This window comes from Octodon degus, unplaced genomic scaffold (assembly GCF_000260255.1).
Source record: "Octodon degus isolate 3935 unplaced genomic scaffold, OctDeg1.0 scaffold00111, whole genome shotgun sequence".
NCBI lineage: Eukaryota > Metazoa > Chordata > Mammalia > Rodentia > Octodontidae > Octodon > Octodon degus.
The window spans coordinates 7,775,847-7,795,821 of NW_004524687.1; the positions used below are offsets into that span (position 1 = coordinate 7,775,847).

The 19,975-nt window shown below is 44.9% G+C and overlaps 1 protein-coding gene across 1 annotated transcript in view; it reads right to left on the reverse strand.

The window, feature by feature from the left end:
• Nucleotides 1–14,261, reverse strand: part of Ntrk2 (neurotrophic receptor tyrosine kinase 2) — a 388,716-nt gene extending 374,455 nt beyond the window's left edge. The window contains exons 1-4 of the mRNA XM_004639387.2: nt 14,017–14,261; nt 13,395–13,483; nt 12,859–13,151; nt 11,866–12,453 (exon numbers count right to left, since the gene is read on the reverse strand). Of these exons, the coding sequence (XP_004639444.1) occupies nt 11,866–12,077 (212 nt within the window). The 5' untranslated portion in view covers nt 12,078–12,453; nt 12,859–13,151; nt 13,395–13,483; nt 14,017–14,261. The remainder of the gene's footprint in view (nt 1–11,865; nt 12,454–12,858; nt 13,152–13,394; nt 13,484–14,016) is intronic.
• Between the last annotated feature and the right edge of the window lie 5,714 nt (nt 14,262–19,975).

Consider the following 19,975-nt stretch of genomic DNA (forward strand, 5'->3'; position numbering starts at 1 on the left):
AGGAAGGAAGGAAGGAAGGAAGGAAGGAAGGAAGGAAGGAAGGAAGGAAGGAAGGACAGACAGGTGCCTTCCAGTTTTGGTGGAAGAATGAAATAATGTGACCTCTTGTGTAAGACAACTTGGAAATATCCAACAAAATCACAACCGTCTGCTCAATGTCCCTGAAATTCAAATTCTAGAATCTCTTTTTAAACGTAAAATCACTTTCATGTGCAACGGGTTACACACCAAGTTCTGTGTTAACAGAACTGTGTCATTCCAATAATCAGTCTGTCCATTTACGTACCAGTACTACATCTTTACCTATTAAAGCTTTGTAGGATTTATGTTTTTCTCATAAATTGTTTTGTAAGAGCTGGGTTAAATAAATCAGTCTATCTAATGGATTACTATGAAGAAAAATGCTTGGCATGCGTATGCCCATGCGGGAACATTAGGCTGTGTGACAGTGACTACAGCACGTTCTCACTTTCGTGAAGACAACAACGGCCACATGTGTCCTATTCATGTAAGTAGACTGCTTCTCCAGGAGACACCCAAAGTAGAATCAGCTGTTGCTATTGGAGAGAGGGACTGAGGGGTCGAAGGTTGAAATATAACAGGAGAAGCAACTTTTCCTTTGTACTATTTGCATTTGTGTATATGTGTGGGATTTTGGTTTGGTTTTTGTTTGGTTTGTCTTGTGGAACCAGGAGCACTAAGGTATAACTGCAGTCCCTCTCACTTTTTAAAAATTTTCGATCAGGGTCAGAGTAAGTCATCCAAGTTTGCCTCAGTTGTTCAATCCTCCTAATTCAGCCTCTGGAATAGCTGGGATTACTGGTATGCATCACCACCCTTAGTTTGCTTGCATTTTCTATCAAGATGAAGTATAACTTTTTTAAAAAGTTAATTACTAATAAAATACCATACTAGAATGCATTTCAGGGAAAAGATATGCAAAACCACTTCGAACAATCTGAAGGCTCTCTGCATGAGAAATTGTGACTGAGGGCCCCTACCTTTCCAGAGAAAGAATGTGTGGATGAGGCACGTGCTGGGCAGTGAAGAAGGGAGAGAAAAGGAGGCCCACACAGGGACACAGGTCTCACCAAAGTCCTTCAAGCTCCATGCTGCCTTTGTGACAATCTGCCGTCATGAAGACGGATGCCTCGGGCAAGCTCAGCTTCATGCCAGGGAACATTTCAAATGCAGAATTAAATGCCCCAGCTCTAATTCCAAGATCACTAAGCAAGCTTCAAGTTATAATTTGTTCTCCTTTATAGATCTGTGGGTGGGCAAAGAAACTGTTTTGCTGCTCTGTGCATTCTGTTCCATGGAAGAGCTGTGGACTGCTTTCTACTGCAATACAATGGTGACCTGGATTTATGGTTTTAGAAAACTAAAAGAAAACAATCTACAATTTTAGTCCTTACTTTGAGCCACATGTGGAAGTCCACAGCAATTATAAACAGTGACATGATAAGATCAGTATTTTAAAAGATCACTCTGGCTAACAGGTGACAATCAGTAAAGAGGACCAGGCTAAAGGCAAGGATGCAGACAGGACCGCGGTGGCAGTGTTCTGGATGGAGACTACAGTGGCATTGTTAAATTATTTTCACATAAGAACTTAGATGTGGGGGAAGCTTTCCAGATAGCTCAGTTGTTTAAAGTGACGCTTGGGCAAATGCAGTCAGGCACATAGGACTGTGGATTGATCCCCAGCTCTACAAGGCGCACCAGACCCACCCTTAAGGCAGCCTGAAAAAAAAAATCCTTCTCCAATTTTGGGCCAGCCAAATAGCTCAGCAGATTGAAGTGCTTGCTTAGGCAGACACAGGAGCTAGGTTCAATCCCTGGCATGCTGTGCTGACCCCACCCCTGGGGAGTGAACTGAGACAGGATTGAGACTGGGCATGGTGGTATGCACCTGTAATCCCAACTCTTTGGAAGGCTGAACATAGGAGAATCACTATGAGTCTGATCTATGTAGTGAGACTCTGTAGACCTTGCAGACCCTGTAGACCCTTACCAAATTACAAAAAGAAAGAAGAAAGAAAGAAAGAAAGAAAGAAAGAAAGAAAGAAAGAAAGAAAGAAAGAAAGAAAGAAAAAAAGAATTTACATGATCTTCATTCCCTCCCCTGATTATCATCTTGTTGAGAAGAGACCAGGTCAGTCTTTCTCACCATATCTCAAGTACTCGGCATAGTGCCTGACATAGGAAGACCCCAACCAATATCTGAAGAAAGAAAGACGAAATAGGCAGTAGAATTTTTTAAAAGTAAACAAATATAAGAAGTGTTTAGGAAAGAGAGCTGCAACATTTCCTAAGTTAATGGATATCATGGTTAAAGAGACTGAGGAGTCCAGGTTTCTGGCCTGTGTCACTGAATGTACCATGAGGCCACTAAAATCAGAACACTAGAAATAGACCTGGGAATTTAATTTGTAAATGTTCAGTATGATTCAGCATCCCATAGCCAAGAAGGGTGTTTAATTGACAGCTGGAGGTATGTGGGTCCAAAGGTCACCCTGGATGTTGATAGAAACACAGATTAAGACATTATTAGAGGGTCAGGGAGATAGCTCAGCAGAATAAGTGTTTGCCTGTCAAGCACAGGGTCCTGAGTTCAATCTCCGGGACCACAAAAAAAAAAGACATTATTAGAATAAAGAAGACAACTAAAGATGCAACTGGAAGACACAAAGTTCAGGGATATTGATCTGGAAAGGGGGAACAGTATAAAGGGAACCCCACAAGAAAGATGGGGAAACAAAACAGGTGTGGTGGCACTAAGGCAGAGGAAAAGGGTGCTCCAGGAGGGGAGGGAGAATGAGACCACCTTCTGCTAGGAAGTCAAGTAGAATTTGGACAGAGGTACATGGCCCTTGGAGGTGTTCAGGACTGTGACGGTGTGAATTTGGTGAAAGAGTGGATGGAGATGGACTAGGAAGTGAGAAACAGACCTAATGAATCTGTACTCATCTCGCAATCAGACTTCTGACATCTGGCTTCAGTGGAAAAGGGAAAGGGCAGTGACGAGTGAGTGGTGGAAGGAGGGTGAGCAAGTGTGAGAAGAAAACTTGGGCCCTGTGAAGGAGACATAGCGGTCCTGCTCCAACACCAGTGACAAATGTCAAAGGAACTGCAGGTACAGGTGAGAAAGAAAGTTGTCAGTAGTAGGCACCCTAGGAAGAGGAGATCTTAACAGCAATAGAGTGCCAAGGGGCAGCTCAGAGGGTCTCTAGCCCTTCTATGGCACTAAAGGCCAAGGTCAGCTGCTGACCTCTCCAGCTCACTCTAGGGCAACACAAGTGGGGAGAATCAAAACTTATTTCACACAGAAAACAACCTCATTTGGGTGACTGCCACCTAGGGCTGGGAACTGCTTACACACAACGGACGTGGTGTGAGATGGTGGCAAAAGAGGCTGACTCTTTACAACAGCCTGTTCTAATCCAGTTCCTCAAGACTTGCCTCATTCCAAAGTGAGCCTCATGACCAAGTCTCTCCTAATCAAGACCTACCTCAGAAGGGCGTCACCATCCACCCCAGTGCCAGCACCTTAGGGACCAAGCATCTGTCACACTCAAACCATGGAAGACCCCACAGCTTACCTTCCTACCCAGGCTCCTTCCAATTAGGCCAACTTCCTATCCTGTGCCACCACTCTCTGTGTTAACCTCATACAGCCCAGATTCTACTGGAACAATGGTGGCCTCCCACGGCTCACTACCCAAAGAGCATAAACAACCCAAGATTCCTTCACAGTCATCAAGGGGTCTTTACACTCAAACAGCTCCATACAGTGTGTATATGTGTTATGGGCAGTGAGGAAGGAATGAGAGGCAGAAAACACTGAAGAGTCACCATAGGAAAGAACCAAACCCAGGTGTCTTCACTTGTTCCAGCTGCTGTAACAAATCCCCTCAGACCCCATAATTCAGGAACAACAGCAAGGCATGTGTCACATGCAAGAGACACAGATAAGGCAAAAGCAGATCTGGCGTCTGGTGAACACCCATCTCTCACAGATGGCAGCTTCTGTGTGCCCTCAAGCGAGAGAAGGCTCAAACAAGCACTCCCAGACAGGTCTATTTTAGAAAGGCAATCACCCCATTCCTGATGGCCCTGCAGGCCCAGACACCCCACCTTCCATTTCCACCACCCTGGGAATCTAGTTCCAGTGCACGAACTCACAGACACATAGACCCAGATCGCTGCCCCAGGTACACAGGAGGCACAACCAGGAAGCAATGCTGCCTGGATATACCTTGCATTTTGGGGTGGCAACAGTAGAGTTTGGAAGGAAAACTCAAGAAACTGAAAAGTGTACTGGTTTGTTGATTTGTTATATTGAGGTGGGTGGTCGGTTGTAGTCCATTTTTATTTTTAAAAATTGTACCTCACCAGGGACTTCTGAGGTCATCGTGTCAAGCTCCCCTGCCCAGCATGTTCCAGCCTTGCACACACCTTCCCAGGCAGCAGCAGGAGGCAGCTGCACCAGTGAGCAAGAGCTGAACACTGAGGCCTGGGCGCCTCTGCCTCTCTGGCAAGGGCCCGCATGCCACAGGGAGTATGAAGCGCCACTGTGAGAAGCTTACACTTTAGAAGAGCCTCGTTTTAAACTGCACCATAAAATGTCAATATATTTTGGGTTAAATTATATTTTTCATTTGTGTTGAAAGTTGACCAGAAGACAGACTCAGTCCTTTAGCAGCAGACCGGATCCTTTAGCAGCAGCCCGGTCGGCTACAAGGCCAACGCACTAACATATATGTAACCTTACTCAGAGAAGCTATCCCGCCAGATCCTGGCCAAGAGGGCCTGGTCAGAATGACAAAAATAACATTAATAAGTAGTGAAGGAGGCAAATCCTTAGCAGAAAAATATTCATAATTCAAGATATCAAATTGAAAACAACACAGCAGAGTTTGTCTCATTTCTATTTTCACAGGCCCATGACACACACAAATGTCTTTCTAGTGTGTGTAGGTATGTTTGTGTGTGTATAGATAATTCTGGAGAAAGGAAGATTACAGAATAGGACAATGTGCTAAATGACTGACTTGGCCCTTATTTGTAGTAAAAAGAAAAGGGGGGAACCTCTAAGTGGTGCATGACCAATAGATTTTTATTCTCAATCACAGACTGCAAGAGAAGGGAATGGGCAGATTTCACCAAGAGAAAGAACATGAAGAGGGCTCAGGCCACCTCCTTTGCTGGCCCTCATGTCTAATTTATAAACAAACTTCAACTAGGATTGCTGGGCACTTGAGGCCCAGGCAGGATAACAGGTTGAGCAAACCAGCACTGGGTGAGACACTAGAAAGTCTCCTGTTCCCACTACACTTTGCTGGACCAGAGTACCCAGGCAAATTAGTCAGCTGGACAGTCCCTCAGAGCTTGTCACAACTACCCCACCTGCTGCAGGGGGAGGAGTTAAACCTAAATAAGCAGATGTCTAGGTGGGCACAGTGAGGTCATCTATACTTCCAACACTGAGAGGCTGAGGCAGGAGGATCACAACTTCAAGCCAAGCCCAACCAACACAGGGACTTAGCAAGACCCTTGTCTCAAAAATTAAAACATAAAGGCTTGCGATAAATCTCAGTGTGAAGGCCCTCAGTTCAATTCCCGGTACCACAAATAAATAAGCAGATGACTTTAAAATACCTTTCAGGTCCCAGAGGAGATGCCTGGTGTGAAAACACAGCTATGTATCAGAAGTGGTCTCTTACTGGAAAAACCATGGAGAACGCACACAGAGTGGTTACTGATTGATTTCTGGATTTTGTTCACTGGCTTGGTTGTCAATCTTAGGCCATTTGGGATGCCTAGTGGGGGTGGGGGTCTGGCCCAGGTATTTCCTAGGAGTTAGCAGACTTCACAGGAAGCACTGTGAGTTCCTTTGTCCTGCTGTGTTCTGTGACTTCCCTTTGCTGCCCAACTTTAGTTTATGAATTCCCTAAAGAAGAGGAACATTTGAATCTTTAAAACAAAATAGTAAACTTAACCAGATTCCTTTGTTATGCAAAGATAAGGCTCTGCTTTGAGATAAGTAGCTCCTGCATTTTTCAATTACTTTGTCTCCTAGAGAGGCAGTTTGCACGGGTTAGTCATCCTAAACTTGTCTTCCTCCCGCTGCTATTTCTCGACTGAGCACTGGAGCCAGCTGCTTGGGCTAAAGACAGGAAGCAGAGGGGGGTCCACAGCAAGGCAGAGATAATTCAGAGGATATTCCAAGAAAAGGTTTCCAGTCCCCACAAGGCCTCTGATGAGTTGCATCCTTGAGACACTCTTTAATGCCCTGGATTTTTGCAAAGTGACCCTTCTGAACACTGACCCAGGGACTGTGGGCTCATCACCCCAGAGCTACCACCACCAGCCTTGTTAGTAGCTCCTATTTACAAAGACACAGTTTGGGGGACCTCATGGCAGTACTGAAAATATGTCTACACCCTGACACTGAAAATCCACAGGTTCATGTGCTGCTGCCTGGAGTACTGGACATGATCTCTGTCTTTCCCAGCTGATGTAGGAATCGTTGGGCTCCCTGGCTGATGCGCTGTGGAGACTCAGAGCCAGGAGCAACTCCTCCAGGTATTAAATCCAACACCTTCAGCTTACATCTGATAAACTGAGGCCCCAGCAGCTATGGACTGCTTTATAACAAGGTAACCAGTTAGTGTGACTTAGGAATGTGCTCTTAAGTTTTCCAGGAGGTGCTCATTTATTTATTCTCAGAAACATATGAAGTAAGAACTTAGTATCTGTGCACCACTTTTCTGAAGGTTTTATAACTTCAGGAGCATTCCCTCATTCATCTCCTAAATCAATATTTATGACTTCCCAGGTCCCTGGACACTCCAGAGAGTAAGGTAAATGGTAAGGAGGCACCCTGATTCTGTGGGATCTTTGCTCTTTAAAATGGAGATTGATTAGTGATCAAATGCAGAGTTGAAATTATCAAGCCACTGCAGGGCTCAGATCACTGCCATTTGGGACTGGAGGGTGGGGTGTACGTTTTAAAATAGCTTGACCAAGTAGTTTAGGAAAGTGATCAATCAAGTATTAATAAGCCAAGGTTCAGCTCTCTCTCCCTCTCTCTCTTTCTCTCTCTCTCCCTCCCTCCCTCCCTCTCTCCCTCTTTTCCTTTCTCTCTCCCTCTCTCCCTTTCTCTCTCCCTCTCTCCCTTTCTCTCTCCCTCTCCCTCTCTCTCTCTCTCAGTCTTTCTTTTTCTCTCTCCTCTCACTCCTCTCTCCTTTCTCTCTCTCACACACATACACATATCACACATACACACCTCACACATCACACATACACACTTCACACATCACACCTCACACCTCACACATCACACATCACATATCACACATCCAGCAAGGAAAAAGTTTGCTTTACTTCAATATCTATTCCCCAAATCTTATTGGCTTACAGCATCGAGAAAAACTGCATGCTGACATTTGCTCCCAGGGGCAGCAGATTCAATCCACATGCTACCTTATAGTTTCTGAACCTATGAGAATCTCTTAGAGAAGTGCAAGAGTCAAATTAGTTGGAAGGATAATGCCACTGAACAATATTTAATAATGATTTGATATGGTTTGTTTCCCTAATGGGCAAGATAAGTAAAGAGTTAAAGCCAAGGCACTTGCTTAGTATCCAAGGCAATAAAAAAAGGAAACGAAAAGAAATTCAATTTCCCTTCCCCAGCTAAACAAAAACTCTAGACTGTATACTCCCCTGACCTAGATATACTCAAAGAGATCATACAGACCGTTCCCAGGGAAAAAGGGACTTCAACTCAGTTATATAGCCAAGTCCTCAGCTTAGAAAATGTCTTCACAAGGGAATATTGAAACAGACCTCCCAAAAAAGGAGGCTTATGGGGTAGAGACAGGCAATGGCCTTGAAGAGGCCTACACTCAGCAGGAGAAAGCTGTGGCCACACCATCTCAACCTGCCATTACTTGCTTGTAATAACATATGACCCAGGCGCTTCTCTTAACACTAGCGCTCTGAATTCCCACAAGGAAATATCACTTTTCAGAGAAGAAAAAAATCAAACACATTTTCCTGTACAGTCAGTGACTGGTGATGGAAGGGGGAGGTAGAGGAAAGCAGTGTCAGCGGGGTCGTGGGGCTTTTCCATTATTTCACCCAGCACAACAAAACTCTCCATCTTGCAGGGATTGGAGGTGTAGAGCTACAAGCCTCCAGATGCTTATGCTGAGCCGAAGCCTCTAAATACCTCCGCCATGAAGATGGTGTGCTTTCAGCTCCAGCTTGCAAACTGTGCTAAATAATGAATGATGTAAATTAGACTGCTTTATTTATTAACAAGTCCAGTGTGGCTTATGTAACCACACTCAAAATGTAAATGCATGGTTCTTAAAGGCAGGAAAAAGCACAATCCAAATTCCAGAATCCCCAGTGGAGACGATGAGAAGTAAATATCAGAGAAATAAAGACAGATACCTTTCACTGAATTCTAGTGAATGCCAGGATTTTTAAAGTACAGTACAATTAATTGTGATGGCAAAGCTTCTGAAGGTGAGAGGGCCAAAATCAATGTATTAATAGAATGACATCACAGTTGTTTAACCAAGCCAACAATAAGCTGCGCATAAATGCTCTGACAGGAGAAGCTGCAAATTCCATCTGGGCTGTGCCAAAATAAATTAGACTCATTTACAAATATTACCCCACCCATGGAATTTAGAAAAAGACCCCTGCTGGCCTTCAAAAGAGGTGGACAATATAAAAATCCATGCCTTGCCACTGCAAGGGAGTTTTAGTTAACACTACTGAGTTGTGCAATGAAAAATCCTCCCCACTTTATTTTAACCCTGCCTTTTACCACCTGGGTGAGACAGATTTGCCCTTTGCCGTGCACTTTGGCACTTGATACAACTGAGACTTAAATGCCAAGTTACATAATTGCAACAGCCCACTTCACTCAAATTCCACTTCTGTGTGACACTGGCATTGGCTTTCAACTTAATTTAACACTGCTGTGGTATAACTAATTGCAAATATCTGGAGCGACCATTTAGCAGTGTGGTAATAAACAGGCATAATGTGTCTATAGAAAGAAATACATAGCGCTAGCCATGACAGTAAGGAAAGGATATAAGACAATATTTTGATGGGAAGATTTTTAAAAAGACATATTGTCATGACTTTATCAGTAGTACTTCATCTTAACTGGAAATATACATGAAAGCATAAAAATATCCAACTGTTAAGTTCATCTATACATAAGTATTTTTTTAAATGCTCTGCCACTAGGTCCCTTTGAGCTCTGGGACATGATGATTTAATTTATAAATATCAGAAGATGCACAATGTTTGATTTGTTGCTTAGCAAGTTTTAAGGGCAGATTTCTTACATTATTCTTGGTATCAAAAAAATAGAAACATGTAACTTTAGCTACATATCCAAAAATTAAAACTTTACTATTTTAGAGTTCACCCTGAATCAAAGAAAACAAGTATTAAAAATGGGAAATTTTGTTCTAACTGGAGCTGGTAGCCACTGGACAAAAAATCTCAAAGTTACCGAAACAAATATTAATGCAAGAAAAAGCACAGACAGGGGCTTATAAGGAGAGTGAAACAAGCTCATCTATTGATGTTGTGAGATCAAAAAGGCAGAATTCAAAATAGTTATGTGATGGTTTTCCAAACAAGTGTTATGACAAGTTTCACAGACAGACACTGAGACACCAGGTCCCGGGCGTGGGCACAGCTAAGGAACAGGTGGACAGATGCACCTCAGCCAGACCTCTCATCTGCCAGCCTGGTTAGTGTCATTCTTCAAACTCCCATCCTGAACATGCAGCCTCCCAGCACCCCAGAATCCACAGGGCTTTTAAATCAGAAAGAAAAAAATTAGAGTAGAAACTGGGAGTGCCATGACAGAATGGGTGACAAGGCCAAAATAGGTTCATCTTTTAAAAATCCATTTTAAAAATCCCGATGATAGGAACTTGCTCTCAGATACCAAAGAAGCAACAATTGTGAGATACAAGAAAGCTCGTTCCAAATAAGGTAGTGTGTAGGCTCTATCTATATCAAACAGCTAAGACATTGAAGATTTTAAATAATATTTTTTAAAATTTAAAGATAATTTTATTTTTTCCTTAGCCAGGCTTTAAAATAGTAAAGTGAAAATCATCAGTTATATCTCACTTTTTTAAAATTATATGTCTATCATCTAGTACAGACTTTAAAAATCAATCAGGCAGAAAAAAAAAATCCCCCTATTTAACTGTATCTATGCCTTCTCCCACGGTCGCCAAGCAGTCTGAAGGGCCCCAAATTCCATGGCCTCCTCCATCAGACTACTGGCTGGCACCATCTCATAAAAAGACACAGATTCTGACAAAAAGGCCACTGAGTCTCGGGACCAGGCTGCTGAGCTTCGACCTGCCCTGCCCAAGGCCAGCACAGCTAAGGCTCTCCCCACCTTTCCTCTCCCACCCGCTGCTGCCTTCCTGGCCAAAAACACTGGGACCCTGGCATCCTGCACGGAGCCCCACGGGCACTGCTTCGGCAAATCTCAGCGATCCAGCCTGGACTGCTCCCCTCGGTCTTGTTGCCATTTCCTCCTTCCGAGCCTCATAACTTGAGCATCACCAGCAGAACAGCAACAAAGACAAGGAAGGTCTCCTACTTACATAAAAAACAGGTTGTCTCCATCAACTACGCTGGTAGAAACACAGCTGTGCATTTTCTGTGGGGGTAGTAAAAGCATGCGCACTCGCCAACCGGAAGGCCACAGCCCAAGCCCAACTGGCAGGGCTTCCTATCTCAGTGTCAAACACTGTCAAGAAAGCCAGGGGAGACTTTGCCTTGTAATTGTCTCTACAGGTGAATACAACCACACGTTCAAGAAATGCAGGAAGTGGCAAAGTCCTTAAGACAGAAAAATGCAACACCTTCTCAGAGGTGACCTAGAAACACCAGAAACAAGACAGCGAGTTCTTGCTTGGTAATCTATTTGTCACCAGTCCTTCAGAGGAGAGCACAGAGATACACAGACCTGCTCTGCATCAAGCAAGGACAAGTTAAATCACCTTGGGGGACACAGGGGCCCAAGGCTAGAGCCAGCATTCACCAGAGCCTGCACGCTGCCTTATTGTCCACCTAGTCCTGAGATGGCACTCAATGGACAGTCAAGAGTCATAATCCAAATGGTCTCAAAATTATATCTCTGGGAAGTCAAGTCCAAATTAAATCAGACTGGGCTTTCAGGCTGCCAACGATCACATTTTCTCTTTTGAGTGAGTGCATTTCAACACTCAGAACTTCTCCTCTTACTAAGAGATAACTTTCAGGTCTATCTCTGGATGCAGTCTCCAAAAGAAAATCTGATAGATGAAAAGGGAAAGTAGTTGACTTCAAACCTCAGGAAAAGATGTCAAGGGAGACTTTCCTTCATTTCAACAGACTTCTAAAGTTAATTATTTTAGCCTACTTTCTAGTGAATATTACTGGAACTTCTCCAACAGCATATCTAGAACATTTTATGAAATGAAAATGCCCCAAACCAGACTGTTGTATGTAAAAAGCCTACCGCACACTCAGAAGATCTTTGGAATATAAAATGCATATAAAATTCTTTCCTACAACGAAAATACACATATATTTATAGTATTGGCATATAGATGCATGTAAAACTGTCAAGCTTCTCCTTGTCCTAGCAGCCTCAAGCCACTGAAACAGGTAACTGACAAATGGCCCCGGCCTACCTTTCTGCTTTCTGACTTCTCCATACACTTGGAATAGCTTTCACAGCCAGGATGTGCGCCTGGACAGCTTGAATCCTAAGGTCGAGGTAAGAAAAGAGGAGGAAGAGCACCAGAAACTCACATTTCCGTGATGTTCTCGGGGTCTGCACTGTTAGGCTCCAACCTCGGGAATGCCATGATGCCAGGAGAAGGGTCGCTGCACCAAATCCGAGAGGCACTGCATTTGCAGGACTGTGGACAGGCGAGAGTGGACCTCCAGATGCCCACAACCAGCCAGCAGAAGCCCCAAAGCCGCGCCATGGCGGGTCCATGCCACCTTGTCCAGCTCAACATCCCTAGTCGCCAGTGCTAGCCCGGGTGTGTGTCCCGAGTCGCACCTGCCGGCTTTCCCTGCCGACCTGACGGGGGAGGCCTGCCTGCGCTTTCTGCCCTCCGGACGCTTCTGTGTTTGTTGCAGGCGCGCGCGCAGAGTCCAGGGTGTCCAAAGCTGATCTCGTCCCGGGTTGAGTGTATCTGGGCCGGCAGCAAGGTTCACAGTGGCTGGGGCATGGCGGGACGCTTCGCAGAGGGCGCTAACGCCGCTCAGAGCTCGGCCTTGGTCGCAGACGCATGGTTAACACGCCGGGACCGGCCCTCCGCGCAGGGGACGGACGCTCTAGGCGCAGACTTCTGGCTAGACGCGCACAGGGATCCGGCACGCACCTCGGGGCTGAGGACAAACAGAAACACATAAGACCAAGTGCAGGACCCCATGTACCACAAACCGGGACACACTCCCTCCTCGCTCACCCCCACCCCGACCCCAGACAGGAGACTGTGGATGGATGCGCGCTGGGCTCCGGCCTGGGAATTAACTGGCCCCACGGATTGCGCTGATGCCATTGGGGCCACCAGTGTGCCCACCGTCTCTCCAAAACTGAGGCCGAGGGAAGAGAGGTAAGGACAGGGTCCCCGGGACAAGATTCCATGGCACAGGCCAGGCAAAGGGCTCTTTAAAGGAAAACACGCAGACTGCCGGCTGTGCTGGCTCCGCGACGGAGCCCCCAATGATGCTGCAGAATCCGCCACGGCCTCGGGAGCGGAGGGCGCGGGCAGGTGGCGCGGCGCGTCCCACCTGGGAAGCAGCTGTGGCCACCCAGGGTCACCGCGAGGGCCGAGGCAACGAAGGGCGCAGTCGGCGTAGCTCACCAGGCTCCGCGCCCGGGTCTGGGCTCCTGCTGCCGCGGGCTCGGAGCACAGCGCACGCGAGAAGGAGCAGCGAGGCTCCGGCTCCGGCTCGGGCTCTGGCTCTGGCTCCGGCTCCGGCTCCAACCCAATTCCGGGAGCCGCCGCCGCCGCCTCTGCTACTGCTGGCGAAGTGACGTGAGGGCTGACGCAGAGCAGGGGCAGAAACTCCAGAAAATTAGTCTGAAATCCAAAAACACACACGCTCATACACACACAAACGCATAACACCCTCCAGACAAAAGCAACGGGGAGGGGAGGGAATCTGGGGGCGAGCGGGGAGGAGGCGGCTTCAGTGCAGTGCCACTGGCCGCGAGCAGACAGCAGCAGCATGTGGGAGTTCACACACGCGCACACACACGCACACACCCCAGCCGTGTGGACACGCGCGTGCGTGCGTGCGTGGATGCATTGAGAGCCAGGTACCTCTGGGATGGACTGCTCTGCCTCTCGACGCCTGTCGGCCCCTGGTTCAAACGGAGGTCTCCTCTGCCCCTGCAGTAGAGACTGTCACCCTGTTTGAAATGGAAACTGGGTTTGGTTCAGCTCTGAAAAATGCGCTGATTCGTATTATAGGAACCTCCCTTTCCTAGCCCTCCCTGCTGAGTTCTCCTTTTCCTCCCTACCTAAAAGAGGTGGGAGCTAGCCCCAAACAAATAACACTGTAAACGCGCTTTGCGCTGGCAGCCAAGGGTCACTGCCCCCTTTCTAGGCCACCTCTTTGGAGATCGATTTTGGGGAGGATCTTCCTTGGGTGCTTGTGGAGAAGAAGGGGAGTGTCCACACCCAACTTAGCTGTCTGCGTGGGTCTTTTTCTTGTCCTTTTGTGCCATCACACGCCCGCGAAATGGAGACGCGTGAGGGCAAGGTGCGCGCTTGGCGAGGACTGGGCTGCTGCGCGGGGCGTCCCGGCCTGTCCGGGTGCGGCGCCGCGTCATTTTCTCTCCTGCTCTAACCTGGCCACGCGCAGCCATTCCACGCTCGCAGCTGCTCTCCCCGCGCTGCCCACCCCCACGCGGGCACGCGAGCCCTGGCTCCCCCGCCGTACCTTGCGCGCGTGCGGTGTGCGCGGGTGTGCGCGGATGCGTGCCCTGCGCCCGCGCTGCCAGGAGCGCAACGTGCATCCAGCTAAGGAGCAGCCCCGAGCGGGCAGAGCCTGGGGTCCCACGGGGGACAAAGGAGGCGGTCCGGGAGGGTCGGGTGTCAAACCGTAACTGCTCTGCGGGCCCTGTTAAATGGTGGCTGCGGGTATATCAAGCCTAGTCTGAGAATCTTTCTTCCCATTTGCGGCTCCGAGAGCCTGTTTTTCCGCAGTCATTTAAAAGGGAACTGGGAAAATGCACTGCAGTGCCTAACACTTCCGAGGGCTCTGGTGCCCCCGCGCGGGGAAACTGCGCCCGGCAAGCTTGGGAGCGCCAGCCCTCGGCACAGTCGCGGCGGGCACTGCGCGGGGCGCGCTCCGGCACCAGATGCGCAACCTGAGGCGCCGGGCGCGCGCGCGTCCCTGCTGGGCGTTGCGCGGCTCTGCCCGCCGAGCGGGCCCGACCTCGGTGATCATGCCGGAGGGGGTCACGGCGGGACCTAGTCCAAGACACAAAAACGGTAACCCGTCACCGGCCTGTTCCCAGAGGTGGGGGATGGAAAGATAGGGAAACCGAGTGTCAGAGCGAGTGCTCGGTTCTCCGCGCTGCCTCACACGTTAAAAGAGAAGGAAAACACCTAACGGGGCTGCTGTCCAAACTGTGGCCGCTAAGAGTAACCATGGCTGCTGTCCTGCAGCTCTGTTGCCGCCCGAAAACCAGGCCAGCGACAGTGTCACACTGGTGTCTGGGACCACAGTCTGACATCCTCAGCTGTGCCTCACACTATGCTGACTGTGGACGTGCCATGGAAGAGAAGCCAAGGGCAAAACCCAGACCACAGGGTGAAACTCCTCCTTCAAGTGGAGAAGCCCCGTGGCTCTGGAAACTCCTTGTGGAGGCCACCTGTGTCGCTACCCCTCGCCTCGCTCTCAGGAATGGCCCGTTGGCTCCCTAGGAAAGCACGAGGTCCACGCCACACCCGAAAGACTGACCATCTACGGTGGTCAGGGAAGCAGAAGTTGCATGATGCTTGGATCGTTGTAGAATGTCTGGTAGAATATGTGCATATTACTATTTCATTGAGACTATAAGTATATTCCATCATGTCCCTCAAAATCAGGACAGGCAGCCCCATTTCTCCCTCCAAGTACTAAGCAGGCCCAACCCTGCTTAGCTTCTGAGATCAGAGGAGATGTGCTCATTCAGGGCAGTATGGCCCTAATGGCTGCCCCATCTCTAATCTTGCTTCCTCTGCTCTAATTTGTTTTGTTTGGTTGGTTTTTTTGTTTGTTTTGTTTTGTTTTGTTTTGTTTTGTTTTGTTTTGTTTTTTGGTCCATAACAGTGTACTCATTTACCAAATTACTTATGTACTTACTTATCTATTTTTCTTTCCCTCTGTATAATAAACTCCATGGAGGTGGCATTTTATCAATTTTTTCATTAATATATCTCAAAGAAATAAAGTGTGTGTGTGTGTGTGTGTGTGTGTGTGTTGAATGAATCAATGAAATAAAGTTGAAATCCCAGCTTCTGTACCTCTGGCCCTACTATTTCCATTAAATAACTGCCCCAACACACTCCCTCTTATCTTCAGATCGTGAGTCCTCTCTGCTCTAAGAACTTCCTCACACCTCACCTTCTGCTCCTGTAGTAGCCAGATACGTTCCAGCCCTGGGCATGGGGGACTGCCCTCTCCCTCCAGCTGGTACTTCCTACTTATCATGCACAGTACCTAGAACACACCCAGATGGTTACTGTGGTTTTTAACTGATTGAATTATAAATCTAGCTCAATTTGAGGGCATACAAGCTATTGCTCGAGATCATGACAGAAAATCCCTGACAGCTTTGCAGGATATTATGAAGAGTTTTCAGATGGGTAATGTGGAATAAAGATGTTTTTCCTCTGATCCCTTCAGTGCAGGGGTGCAGACTTGTTACATGTTCCTGTCTCTACTGGACCATGATGAACCCATCACAGTGTTTCTTAAAGTATTCTGACCATGACCATCACCATGAGAATGTCTTTCTCATCACAACCCAATGCATACATATAGAAAGGCATAAAACTTGCTAAAGCTTTATAGAAAATGTATCTACCCTTATTTCAGGGAAGGTGCTCATATTTTGCTTCTTATTCCTTACCATTTCAGTTTATATTACTTTAATACACCAATATATTGGCTTTACTATTAAGTACTAGATTGCAAACAGATTTACACTCTTAACTAATCAACACACTAAGGAAAATACATGCAGCACCAGTTTTAAAGACAGAAGATGTAATGCAGTGTACACTCGGGATTAGAAAGGGAGCCCAGGCAGGCTTCCACTGCTTAAGTCAAGGATGTGCAGCTAAGACAAAAGGGGAATAGACAGCAGAACTCTCAGCAGGACGAGAATGCCAATTCCTCTTAATTGATAACTTGTTTGAAAAAAATTCCTGAAAGATGACCAGGTAGCTGAGCTGTGTGACACAGCTGTATGTACTGGAAGCAGACAGGGTGGCCAGCCAGCAGAAGGAAAGAGACGAGGCTGCACCTTGGAAGGGAGGGAAGTTTCTCCTGGCACTCTTCTTTCTCTGAACTCTGCCCCCAGCCACCATGGAGTGTGTTGCTTTGCTGCATCAAGCCCTTCAGCTATGATGTTCCTGACACAAAGCCAGTAGACCAAAACCATGAGCAAAAATGAACGTTTCCTCCTTTAAGTTGTGATTGTCCAGCCTTGAGTCCTACTGACAGGACAGGAGAGCAGACAAGACAGGAAGGGCTGCAGAGGGAAAGAGTTCCAGCTTTCTGAAGAGGTTCCCCTTATGTATTCAGCAGAATGAATACTAGCTAGTGCATACAGGGTTGAAGCTACCTGAATCCAGGGAAAGGAACACTATAAAGATAAATGGGAATGGGGTCAAAGAAAAAAATTTAAAAAAAAAAAGAAATTGAAAATACTACATGTCAGACTTTGCAGGGCACCACTGAAGCAGTACTTGGAAAAACTGTGCAGCACCACGTCCACATCTAGCCAATGACCTCTACCATAAGCAGCCAGAAAAAGAAGAACAAGCTAAACCCACTATAAACAGAAGATAAGAAATACACAGACAGGAGAAGAAAATAATAAAGTAAAAAAAACAGAGAAACAAAATTGATGAAGCTAAGAGCTTCTGTGAGATCTATAAAATTGATAAACATCTCGCCAAACTGATCAGGAATGAAAGAAAGAAGACACAAATTACCGATAATGGGAAAGAGAGCAATGATAAAAACACAAGATAATCTCTAAACATAATGAAATAAAGTATACTGTGAATAATTTTGTGCAAATAAATTTGACAATTTAAATGAAATGAACATATTTCAAGAGGTATAAACTAACAAAGCTCTATAGATGCAGTACAATACCTCAATAGTCCTATATCTAATGTAGAAATTGATTTTACAGTTAAAAACCTTCCCACAGAGAAAAATCTAGATTCCCCCGAAATCACACTTAATTCTACTTGTACTCTTTCAGGAAAATAAAGAGAAAAGGACATTTTTCCAGCACATTAAGTCAACATTGTCTTGATATAAAAATCAAAGAAATCAGCAGACCAGTGTCTCTTATCAATATAAGTGCTAAATGCTGAGCAAAATTGTATCGAATTGAATCGAATAATGTGTCACATATCCCAAAACATCACCATGTAGATTTTATCCAGGAATGAAAATTTAATATGTAATCAACTGTATTTATGAACTAAAAACCTAAAACTATATAATCACCTCAGAGGTCACAGAAATAGTTGACTAGATCCAATACCTATTTTGAAAACTCTCAGCAAGCTGAGAATAAAAGTAAATGCCCTGAATCAGTAAGTGGACTTAAAAAAATATCTCTAGGTGATGCAATAGGTAAGTAGAGGGCAGGCATACTTTTCCCCAGCTATCAAAAAGCATAGGAAATCTACTCTCACTTTTCCATTCATTATTTTTTTGGAAATTTTAGTTAGTGAAGTAAAGGAAAAAGAGAAATAAAAGCAGGCAGATTGGAAAAGACCATCTTTTCAAGCAATTCTGATTTACATGAAAAGTTCAGTATAATCTACCAGAAAGTTTCTCATAATAATATGCAAATTATCACATTTAAAAGACACCAGTTAATTTATTATCAGACAATATTATTTCTATACTCTAACGACAAAATAATTTTTGTTCTTTTATTTTTAAAAATACCAATTCTTATGGCAACAACAATAAGAACTAACATCTAACATAACCTACAAAATGAAAAGATAGATGTCATATTTTATAAAAATTAATAATTTCTGCTTTTCAAAAGATACTGTCAACAAAATTAAAAGCCTCAGTGGAGCCAAGGGTGGTAGCACATGCCTGTAATCTTAGCATTCAAGAGGCTGAGGCAGGAGGAGCGCCATGAGTTTGAGGCCAATGTGGGCTAGATAATGAGTTCAAGATCAGCCTAAACTACATAGTAAGGCCCTGCCTCAAAACAAACAAAAAACTTCGATGGGAGAATATTTCCTTGTTACATATATCTACTATAGAACTTAATCAAAAGTATCTAAAGAACTCTCAAAATGCAACAATAATAATTTCTAAAGTACACAAGTGAGGTAAATACATACTTCATCAAAGAAGATGTGCCACTGGAAAATTGCACGTGAAAGGTGCTCAGCATTGTTAACCATTGGGGAATGCAAATCTAAACTACAACTAGAAATTTATAATTAGTCAGAGCAGACAAAATGTAAAAGGCTGACAATATCGAGTGTTGACGAGACTATGGATCAGCTAGAATTCTCATGGGCCTCACGTTGAAGTGTAAAACGACACAGCCACTTTGAAAGTATAGAACAATTTCTTCAAAAATTAAGCATTGCCTGACTTCTTCATGTACTACAAAGCTTTTGAAACCAAAATAACGTGTTACTTATAAAAAATAGACACTATATTTTCCTCAACAAGTGCTGCTAGAAAAATGATTGGAGGCACACATGGAAAAGAATAACATTGGACTCTCATAATATGCAAAAATCAACTCAAAATGGATTAGACCTCTAATCCATTTTGAGTTGATTTTTGCATATTTATAAATCTACTAGAAGAAAATAGAGGAGAAATACTCTGTGACATTGGCCTAGGCCAGGATATTTTGGACAATAACATAAATGCACAAACATTACAAGAAGAAATAGATGAGATTGAATAAAGCTAAAATATTTCTCATAGCAAAGGAAACAGTAAATGGACTGGAGGACCTACACAATGGAAGAAAACATTTGTGAACTATGTATCTCAGACAGAAGATTAATATCCAAGAAATAGAAAGAACTCAAAAGAATCAACAAATAATGATAATTCACTTTAAAATGGACAAATAATCTGAATAGACAGTTCTCAAAAGAAAATATACAAACGACCAATCAAGTATAGTGTGTTATAAAATTTTCAGTGTCACTAATCATCAGGGAAGTGCAAATGAAAAAGTAATGAGATACCATCTTATTGTAGTTATGATGGCTATAGTTAAAAAGACAAAGATGCAAATACTGGCCAAGCTACAGAGAAAGGAATCTCTTAATACACCCATAGCAGGAATGTCAAATAGTAGAGTTACTATAGAAAACACTATGAAGCTACCTTAAGAAATTAAAAATAGAACTCCCTTGTGGTCAATCAATCCAACCACTGGATATTTATATAAAGTGAATAAAATCAGTATATCAAAAAGATATACGTACTTTTAGATATATTGCAGGACTTCACAAAGCCAAAGGCAAGTCAAGGAATTGGTTGAAATATTCATTGCAGAAATGAATAGATAAGAAAATATATCTATGGGGCCGGGTAGATGACTCAGTAGAATAAGTGCTTCCCTGGCAAGCGCAAGGGTCTGAGTTCAATCCCTGGTTCCACAAAAAAA